General features: G+C 29.2%; 2 protein-coding genes across 2 annotated transcripts; both read left to right on the top strand.

Annotated features, from left to right (window-relative positions):
- Window positions 1–297: 297 nt before the first annotated feature.
- Window positions 298–3,896, top strand: LOC147803958 (uncharacterized). The gene is made up of 3 exons (XM_087151561.1): window positions 298–615; window positions 1,050–1,403; window positions 2,535–3,896. Exons 1-3 carry the CDS (start codon window positions 520–522, stop codon window positions 2,808–2,810), a joined length of 726 nt encoding a protein of 241 aa, XP_087007687.1. The 5' UTR covers window positions 298–519; the 3' UTR covers window positions 2,811–3,896.
- Window positions 3,897–10,166: 6,270 nt separating this feature from the next.
- LOC147803957 (uncharacterized protein F54H12.2-like) lies at window positions 10,167–10,940 on the top strand. The gene has a single exon (XM_087151350.1). The coding sequence runs from the start codon at window positions 10,167–10,169 to the stop codon at window positions 10,938–10,940; it is 774 nt and encodes a 257-aa protein (XP_087007476.1).
- The last annotated feature ends 236 nt before the right edge of the window (window positions 10,941–11,176 follow it).

Raw genomic sequence — 11,176 nt, 5'->3', positions numbered from 1 at the left:
AAAAAATGTTATATACTCCTTTTAATGTACATAAAACATATTCTTATATATTTATTAAACTATATCAATTTTTTTTTATTCAGTATTAATAATTTAGTATATAATAAGTATTCAGTAAATAATATTATTCAGTATACTAAAGTCACTTTTTCAATCGTGTTAGATTTAAATCTAATAATAAATATAAAATGTTACATTTGTTAGGGAATTAGTTTTTTCTCCCTATTGAGTTTAATAAAATTGTTTTCATTGCCCTTTTAACTTAAAAAAATGAACTACAGATAAATATTTTCGCTTATACATTGATTTAATCTTAAATTTCTACCTGAACTACGTTTTCCATACTTATGTTTGACATTGCTAATAAACTTTTTCTGTTATTTTCCAGTGAAGATATAATGATAGCCGAAGCAGCTTCTTCAGTGGACTCAGCTGTTGGTTTGCCAGAATTTGATTGTATACACAAAGTGCTGTATAAAGCGAGACATTTTGAGCAGCCAGCACTTCCGAAAAGTGTTGATGACATACATACTCTGGACTGAGAAATATAAAAAAACAAAAGATGGCAGAAACTTCTTGCTCGGTGATGATGGGACCGGAGAAGATAGGCTATTGGTAAGAATATTTTTTCTCTTTGAAACCGATAAAAATTTTTTTTTTTAAATCGAAGCTTAAACGTTTTGTGTGTTATGCATTCGTCTAAGAACAAACTATGCATTATACTCATAGTATATGATAACAGAGCAAGTGTGTTTTTTATTACTTATAATTACTGTTTAACAGGTCATAATATAAAAAAAAAAACTATTTATGAATGCGAAATTTTTAACTTAGTTTACATGAATGTATTTAATTTAAACTTGAAAAATTACATCATATAAATTTTATCTAATAAATATCTTTTTTAATATATGTATAAAACATACACAATAAGTTGGCCTTAATATGAGGTTTAAAACCTAGAAAGCAACATATATATGTTCAAATATCAACTTTTAAATACCTTTCATACCAGCTTTTTGATAAATTGTACTTATCTCTCTTTTCAGATATTTTGCACAACTGATAATTTAAAAAGGATGTGCTCCTCCAAAAAAATTTGGGCTGATGGCACATTTAAGATTGTCCCCCTCCTATTTAACCAGCTCTACACAATCCACGGATTGTATCAAAATGAAATGTTTCCATTTGTATACTGCCTCCTTCAAGATAAGAAAAAGGAAACATACAGAAGATTATTACAGATTATAAAGGAGGAGGCAGGAAAGGTGGATGAAGAGTTTTCCCCGGAAAATGCGATGTTTGATTTTGAATTGGCGGCAATAAATGCCTTGAGAGAAGAAGTGCCAAATGTATCAGTCAAGGGCTGCTTCTTTCATTACACGCAAAATGTTTGGAAGAAGGTAAATATTAACTAATTATAAAATTTTTTGTAGCATTCTGAATTCTGTTTACAATCAGAAAAAGTTTTCGGTTATTCCTATTTTCATACATGTAGCTTGGACCCAATAATTGTAAAAGCCTAGAGATGTTTCATATCTTCAGAATTATTTCATCAGTATTTCTCAAGAAATTTCAAAAGAAATTGTTTATTAAAAAATTTGAAGTGTCATTTAACATTTCTCTTAATTTAACAAATTAAATTTCTTACTTATAAAAAAAAATTATAGATGATTTATATAGTATTTTTAAAAATAGTTATATTTTCATCTCCTTTATATAAATTATATCTTAAGTAACAATCATCGAATTTTTTAAAAATATTTATTATATTTTCAATGCAGTCATTTCATTTAATGAAATGAAATTTAAATTTTATTACTATAGCTCATAACTTTCACTTGAAAATGTTTTCATTTTTTATATGTAATTATTTTTTGTTTCATGGTGTTCAAACTCTGTACACTGTTGAATTTGAAATACATCCTCTTCTTTATTTTAAACAATTTGCATCTCATAAACATCTAAAAGACTAGCTATTTTTAATACAACTAGTTGTATTAACTTTAAATTTTTTCGAGATATTATGACATTTTTTTTAAATACATTTTTATGTTTACCTCTTAGATGTTTTAATTGTAAAAAAATTTATATGCTAAAATGCACGGTATAATGTTCAATTTTAACTAATTTAAATTAAAAATTATCTTAACATAAAAAGAAATCCTATGCACCTTTTCAAAAACATCTTTCATGCTATGCTTAATGTATATTTTTTGGTACTTCTGCGTTATACAGACATCCAACATTTGAGACTAAGGTTTTCGGATAAACGCTAGCATTGATATGATGTACCATAGCATATTTTAAGAAGTCAATTTTTAAGCTATCAATCCAAATATATATATATATATATATTTTTAAATATTAGCCATTTATAAATTAAAATTTTAATTGGTATTCTTTACGAAATGACCGAAATTTGAAATGTGTAAATGACTCTTATAACTTAAAAATTTAAATCATAGATTAAGATAAATAAATTGTTTTAAAATGTTTGAAGGCAAACTCTTAAATGTAAATATTTCTTCCAGGTACAAAATTTAGGTCTGGTGCCAGCCTACAAAAATGATCCGAGAACATATAAATGGATACGAAGAATTGAGGCTCTGCCGCTAGTACCTGCAGGAAAATTTTTTCAAGTTTTTCAATGGATAGAAATGGAAGCTCCCATCTGTGATCAACGGGACACAATGCATCAGTATGTAGAGAGAGAGAGAGTATGTCGGTTACACGTAAATCTTTCGAATCCAGTGCACTTGGAATTTGAAGAATTTAATACATATATATCTATTTATTTATACATTTAATAAAATAAAAAATTAGTGTGTGTGTGTCTCCAACTGGATTGCTGATGAGCCTTAGGTTCTAAGAATATGACGTTTAACGTGAAGTGACTATTAACGATTTTTCATTATATTTTTAGTTAAGAGATATTTAAAATGATATATTAAATCATTTTAAAATCAACAGTTTTAACAATAGAGATAAGGTATGATTGCGCAATATTTTTATCATATTATATAAACTTCAGAGCATGATGACCACATTTTATGTATTTATCTAAATTATTTAAAATCCTTCCTTATCCAAAGGCTTTTTTTTATATAAATTCCGGAAAAATATGTTATTAATTGCCAATAATGTTTAATTTTTTTCCTCGTTCAAATGCAGAATTTGTAGAGAAAATTTTTTGATTTCCACCCCTGCGCTGTTTCAAACTACTTCTATTTTAAACACAAAAAACTTGCTATATTATTGGTTCTTTTGTTTATTTTCAAATTAAGTGAAAAAAATGCTATAATTTATCATTTATAGACATAGCGGTCGCTGTATCTTATTAAAAATATAGCGGTGGTACAGAATATTAGCAAATCGAATAACCAAGTTGAAAATTGAATGGTATTTTTATTTTATTTACTTTTAATAATTGACAATAGATTAAATAATTATTTTTATAACTTATCCACAATAGCCTCCTCACGTGTCTACAGTAGTGTTTAATTATTTTAAACAAAACGATTATTGAAAAAATTTACTTCCAAATTATTAAAATCATAATGTTCGATTTTTTCATTCAAAATGAAGATAAATGTTCAAATTTTGATTAAAAGAATACTACAGGAGTTGCACAAAATAATCGTAAGACTTCGATACTAGCACATTTTTTGTTATTTCTCAGAAAATACTTAGAGAATCAAATAATAAATTTAGATCCTGCGATTTCTTATACATATCAATGAAATTTAAAGCTTTTTGAGGGTTGAGGCACTGAGAATGAATGACAAACGGAAAAAATGCTTTTGAACGCCCTATGACCAAAAAAAAATGTAGTAATAAATTTGTAATTTATTATTTTGGTTCTTATATACAATAATTGAACTAAACTTCGTAAACGTAGCTTAAATATTTTTGAAAATATAAACATTTTTATAAACAAAAAAATTTTAAAAAAAACTTTCTTTTTTTGTCTTGCGTTTTTTTTTAATAACTTTAAAAAAATTCAATAAAATAAAATAAAAAACGTTTGAATCATCAATTTTAAATTGATTAAAAAATTCTTGACATAAAAATTTAAAAAAAAAATTGTTAAAAACTGCTTCAAATACGTGTAATTAACGTTTTTTTTAATACTGCGCATATACGCAAAAAAATAACTAAATAAAATAAATAAATAATTTTAAAAATTTTCTTAATTTTGTAGTGAATCTTATTTGACAACTACTTAAGTCCGATTTGAATATCTTAAGCAATTTTCTAAGGAGTTTTTTTTTTTCTTTTTAAATGAAACCTCAAAATAATAAAGGATTTTCCACAAATTTCAAATTTGTACTATTAAACAAGATTTATAAATGACACCGGTTTGAGATTATGAATTTTTTTTAAATTTTTATGCGGAGGCATTTTTTTTTAATTTTTTGTTATGTAATATTATTTGTACATTTTTTAAAACATCATAGCTTAAAACTTGCTACTAAAGTAATAAAACAACGATACAAACATAAAAAATATGAAAAATTGTACATTTTTGGTAAAAAATCGGCGAAAAAATGGAATAACGCAAAACACTCTAACACAAAATGAATTTAATATAATTAGTTTTCCTTTTACATGTATCATTTTATGAAATAGGAGAAGGCAATGACCCAAAAACTAAGAAAAATTTAAAAAGTTATAAGCTTTTGAATGTTACAACAAAAAAATTCTTTAAATTTTTGGGGTAGCAATTAAAAAAAAAAAAACCTCTTAAATAACAATCATGCTATATGCACATTTATCAATGGGTCATTGCCTTCACAAAACAGGGTCATTAGTAAGGAAAAAAAGCCGATTTCACGATAAAGGCTGCACAGGCGGTGCTTGAGTTGAGTTGTTTCCCTCCTGCTGCTGAGTTGAGTTGTTCACCTCCTGCTTTAGTTTCGGTTTCCAAAATTATTAACTTCCGGTGGCAACACTGAATTTAGTTTTGGTTTCGGTTTCCAAAATTATTAACTTCCGGTGGCAACACTGAATTTAGTTTTGGTTTCGGTTTCCAAAATTAACTTCCGGTGGCAACACCTAATTTAGTTTCGGTTTTTTAAAAAAGCAGTATATCGCTTATTTCTGCCCGCTTGAATTTATTATTTTAAGTTTTAGTTTTGATTTCAGTATTATTTCTTTGCGATGGCAACACTCATTAATTTAGATTGGTTATTTATGGATGGCAACACTCAATCTGTTAACAAAATAAGCAGGCGGCTCAGTTTCGGTTTCCAGACGAATTTATTGCATACTAGTGGCTCCATCTAGTGATTAAAACAATTATTAATTTTTACACATTATTGATGTTTGATATTGGTGGCGCCATCTAGGTTTCAAAATCATAATTATGTATAATTTAAAAATAATAAATGTTTAAAAATAATATTTGGCAATAAAATTATATATTTTTTCCGACTTGGGATTTGAACCTGCGACCTCCAGGACAAAATGCTTCCATTGGATACTGATTTGTCAGGCACGCTGACCAGTATCCAATGGACGCATACAGAACGAAGGGAAACTTACGGTTTTAAAATAATTTTAAACTCGTAGACGGTTATGGATAAAAACGTAGTTCCATTTTTTCTTGTTTTTGAAATGGCAACGCATAAATATTAAATTAAAATAGTTTAAACTCGTGAATTTTTAATTAATTTTGTGGCAACATTTTTGTTTTTTGAATGGCAACGCTTCGCCTTTGTAAGATGACGTTATCTGATCAAGTATTATCTTGTTTTATCCTACAGGCTCTTACAAAAACAGTCATTACTTGTTAAGCGCATGACGTACGATACATTTCTTCACTTCCTTTCACTTTTAGTGTTTACTTTTGTAAAATGATTGGTATGGATTTTATGATTGGTTGTTTACTTCTTCAGTTTATATTGTTGGCAACGGAACTTGATTGATAAGGAATTTAGTTTAAGTTAAAAGTTGTATCTGTACTTACTCGTGGTGTGCAAAAAAGCGTGCTTATCGATATTTAAGATTTTAAAGTATTTTACTTAGCCATCCTGTTTGAATTTATTTAAGTATGGAAAAAAGAAATTTAAACCAAGATTCATCTACACATATTATTAGCAAAAAGCCAAGAACTGGAGTTTCAAATGTAAGTAACAATATTCAGTACATTTTTTTTTTTTTACATATGGTTGACTATATTTTAATGTTAATTTTGTAAACTAATTACATTTTATTGTATTTTCTTTAGAGCAATGGAAAGTTTTCTGAGGATCATGTTCCAGAAGGGGTATTTCCAATAGGAAATGATTTTTTTGTGATTGCAACTACTTTTCAAGGTAATGCTACAGTTCATATTAGACAGTACAAGAAACATGGAAAATTCTACTACCCGACTAAGAATGGAATCACCTTACGTCCATGGTGGATTGAGTACATAATGGGAATAAAAAAGGTTCCAGACTCGAAGCAAGAATTACCTCATGGACTGCTACCGCCAGAAAATCAAATTCAAATTACAAGTGAGAATTTTAATGATTTTTGTTTCAAGCGTATTGAATATGGACTTGATAAAAAAGTGTTTTTTAAAGAAATTTCAATATCTCGTGCTCAGTGGGATGAAATGCTTAAATGTTATAATGATATAGCAGCCAGTGTATTAGATCATGTATTTCGATGCATGAATCTTTTAGATGCATTTAAAAACTATCATGAAGGTCCAATAGAAAAGGAATTACCTCCTTCTTTAGACAATAGCCTCGGTCAAGCACATTTAAAAACAGAGCTGAAAAAGTCAATTTGTAACCTTCTTGTTGGAAAAGGTTTAAAAGAACCAAAAAGGATGGCCGAGAAGTTGTGGGCGAATAGTGACGAGAAATTTAATTCTTACGTATTTTCGCTTGAGGAAATGGAAATTGCTGAGAGTTTCTATTCCAACTTATGGGAAAATGAAAACTTTTTGTTAATGAAACCTATATACTATGTAACTACTGATTTTTTTAAAAATCTACGTTTAGATTTAGCTGTTAGAGAAGCGAGAAATTTCATGTGCCCCGAAGACACTTTTGAATTTTATGATGATGAATGTTAAGAAACAATATTGTATTACACTTATACAAGTCTTAAATAAATAGATTTGTATATACTTATGTTTGTTTTAATTATAGAAATAATAGTACTTAAATTTACACAAATTTTTGTTAAATATTTCAGTTTTTATTTGATTTTTTTTTAAATAACATTAAGTTCTTATATATTGTATATGAATGAAAATCATATACAATATTATGATTGAAAACAGAAGCAGTTTACGATTTTACTTTAAAAATTAAGCATTAATAGCAGGGGATTGAAATTAGACAGTCATTCAGATAAGTTCTGTTCCGTAGTAAAGATGAATCAAAATTTAGCTAAGTTCTACCGAAATCCCGAGGTTCCAAGTAGCTTCGGTGGTCCGGAAGCTTTACACCGTGCTTTAAAAGGAAAATATAGTAGAAAAGATATAAAAAAATGGTTAACTCAAAAAGATTCTTATACACTTCATAAACCGGTTAAGCATAAATTCAAAAAGAATTGTGTGTTTGTAAACGATATTGATAAACAATTTCAGGCAGATTTGGCTGATATGCAATCCTTATCAGGGTTTAATAAAGGCTACAAGTACTTATTAACCTGTATTGACATATTCTCAAAATTTGCGTGGGCAATACCCTTAAAAGATAAGTCTGGAAAAAATGTTAAGTCTGCACTAGAATCTATTTTTAATAAAAGAAAGCCTAAAGTTTTACAAACAGATGCTGGCACAGAATTTACAAATAAAATAGTTCAGAATTATTTGAAAAATATGAATGTCAAATATTTTTCGACGAATAATGAAACTAAAGCCAGTATAGTTGAGAGGTTTAATCGTACGCTGAAAACAAAAATGTGGAAATACTTCACAGAATTTAATACTAAGAATTACATTGATGTTATAGATAAATTAATATATAGCTATAATCATTCATATCATCGATCGATTAAAATGGAACCTGCTTCCGTAAATAAACAAAATATGAAACAGGTATTACGTAATTTGTATGGTACTCCAACAAAAGAGGAATTTAAAATACCCAAACTTAAAATTGGTGATCTTGTACGCATAAGTAAGAAAAAACTTCACTTTGAAAAGGGATATGAACAAAATTGGAGTATAGAACTTTTTAAAATTTATGAAATCATGCAGAGAATTCCAGTTGTTTATAAATTGAAAGATTTGGGGGGTGAGGAGATAAAAGGTACTTTCTACGAAGCAGAACTGCAAAAAGTAAAAGATTCAGGCTTCTATCCTGTCGAAAAAGTGCTTAAAGAAAGAAAGAGACGAGGAGTAACTGAATATTTTGTTAAATTTATGGGTTATCCCGAAAAATTTAATGCTTGGGTAACTGATATTCAAAAAGTATAAATAGTAGAACTTGTTTATTACAGATTCATTTTCAAAAATGTCTTTCTACTTAACATTGCCTTCTGATAGTTCCATGCAATTCTTTCCTGAAAACAAATTATCTCATTTTAAGGCTCAATTACCTGCTCCAGTTGATTTAAATGGACAATGGGAAGTAGGACTGTCTGAAATAATCTATCCTCATTCATGGTATAACGTTAATGAAACTAATAATTATTTTCTATATAAAATTAGTAATGGCAATATCACATCGACTGTTAAGAAAACAATTGATGTGGGTTGTTATGAATCAATGTTCGATATTGTATCAGCTATACAACTCACTTTACCAAAAAATCCTAGTCGGTTTACATTACATTATAATAAAGCTACGAAACGAGTAAAAATTAATGCAGTGGAGGGTAGCCGTCTTCATTTAGAGAAGTTAGGTGAATTGTTAGGATTTCAACGTGATACAATCATAACGGGTAACATGAAAAGTGAATTTGCTGCAGATGCAATGTCTAACTTTTCCGTTTTTTACGTTTACTCAGATTTAATTTCACCACAAATTGTAGGCGATATACAAGCCCCTTTATTACGAATCGTTCGAATCAAAGGAGAAGACGGGGAAACGATTAGTCAGTATTACGATAGACCACAATACTTACCGTTAATGAGGCATTCATTCCAAACTATTCAAGTTGAGCTGAGACTCAATTCGGGTGATTTTGTTCCCTTTGAAAGAGGTAAAGTGATTATAGTACTACATTTTCGTCTTAGGCAAATACTATAAATAGTATATCACAATTATTGTATCCTCATTTATTGATATAGCCATCAAGATGAATGCACCATATGTTTGCTGCACTAAAAAGTTTGAAGACCATTATGCGAGTCAAATTGGCTTGGGATTAGCCTATTATAAAGGGGCTAATTTCCAAAAGGGTTATGGAATCGGAGGGATATTCCGTCGATTATTTAGAGCGGCATTACCTTTTTTAGTAAAAGGAGGTAAAACTGTTGCAAAAGAAGCATTAATAACAGGCAGTCGTGTCGCGTCGGATGTATTGTCAGGAGAAAATTTTAAAGAAGCACTAAAAACAGGAAGTAAAGAAAGCGGAAAGAATTTAACACAAAAAGCCCTCGATAATGTACAGTCAATGGTGGGGAAAGGGGGATATAAAAGAAAGCGTAAGAAAAAGAAAACAATCATTTCCTCCAAAGCACGTAAAGTGAGTGGACGCGATATATTCGACCCGTAATAATGACATTTCTATTGAAAGATTCCCCCGAATGCGTGAAGTCGGAATTGGAACTTTTTAATTTACCCGGAACTCAAACAGTTATTCAAGATGGGCAGTGGATACAATTTCATCCACTTTCTAATGTTTTCGATAACGCACCTGTGGAGTTTCACATTTCTGGAAGTGGAGAAGACTATATAGATCTCAGTCAAACACAACTATATGTGAAAGCAAAAATAGTTAAAACTGACAATTCAGCTATCAGTAAAGATGATACTATAGGACCTGTGAATTTATTTCTTCATTCTTTATTTTCTCAAGTAGATGTATCCTTAAATGATCGCGTGGTTTCTAAATCAAATAATACCTACCCTTATCGAGCGTATATTGAGACGTTCTTAAACCATGGATATGATAGCAAAACTTCTCAATTAACAGCTGAATTATTTTACAAAGATAATGAAGATGGACTCAAGAAAAGAACTGAATTTTTTAAAGAAAGTGCTACAGTAGAAATGATTGGCTGTATTCATTCAGATTTATTTTATCAAGATCGTCTCTTACTTAATTTAGTGGATTTGAAAATAAAATTAATACGAAGCAAGCCTGAATTTTGTTTACAAGGATCTGAAGGTTTTAAAGTTGTATTAGATCATGTTTCCTTATTCATTCGAAAAGTTCGTGTTAACCCCGGAGTTATTCTTGGTCATGCTAAAGCACTGGAGAAAACAAGTGCAAAATATCCTATTAATAGAGTTCTTTGCAAAGTGTATTCGATTCCTAAAGGAAGCATGTCTTTCATTCAAGATGACATATTTTCAGGACAAATGCCAAAAAAAATTATTGTAGGATGTGTAGAAAATGACGCTTTTCATGGAACATTTGCAAAATCTCCCTACGAATTTAAACATTTCAATTTAAATTTTATCGGAGTGTATGTAGACGGACAACCCGTACCACACAATCCTTTGGAACTTGATTTTTCTCAAAATCAATATATACGTGCCTATCAAACTCTATTTGTTGGAACAGATCGAATGGGTCAAGACAGAGGAATATTTATTTCCAGAGAAGAATATAAGAACTCTAATACATTATTCGGATTTAATCTTTCACCGGATTTATGTTCAGGAGAACATTTAAATTTAATAAAGCACAGTAATTTACGATTAGAACTGAAGTTCAGCAAACCATTAGAACACACAGTATGTGTCATAATTTTCGCTGAGTTTGAAAACTTAATTGAAGTAAACAAATCAAGAAATATTTTGTACGATTTCGGAAACTAAAGAATGGATGGATTACAACTATTTCATATTTTATCTAAAGAAAAGATAACGTCCCCTTATTTTCGAGGGATCTATTCTATAGACACCCTGCCGGTTTTACAAGAAAATTCATGTGCAATAATGAACACTGACGAATCCTCACAGCCCGGAACTCACTGGCTTGGTATATTTATCAATGAGAAGAAAGAGTTAGAATTATATGACTCGTATGGTAGACCACCCAGCTTTTACGGCAT

This window comes from Parasteatoda tepidariorum, chromosome 9, assembly GCF_982258835.1.
Source record: "Parasteatoda tepidariorum strain Cologne lab strain chromosome 9, Ptep-v5.0, whole genome shotgun sequence".
Taxonomy (NCBI): domain Eukaryota; kingdom Metazoa; phylum Arthropoda; class Arachnida; order Araneae; family Theridiidae; genus Parasteatoda; species Parasteatoda tepidariorum.
Note: the sequence above shows the minus strand (reverse complement) of the source record. Positions and strands in the feature narration are given on the sequence as shown.

Coding starts and splice junctions, on each gene's coding strand:
- LOC147803957 (XM_087151350.1), top strand. CDS start 10,167: ATGATTGGCTGTATTCATTCAGATTTATTTTATCAAGATCGTCTCTTA.
- LOC147803958 (XM_087151561.1), top strand. CDS start 520: ATGACATACATACTCTGGACTGAGAAATATAAAAAAACAAAAGATGGC. Junction 616..1,049: donor CCGGAGAAGATAGGCTATTG/GTAAGAATATTT, acceptor CTCTCTTTTCAG/ATATTTTGCACAACTGATAA. Junction 1,404..2,534: donor CGCAAAATGTTTGGAAGAAG/GTAAATATTAAC, acceptor TATTTCTTCCAG/GTACAAAATTTAGGTCTGGT.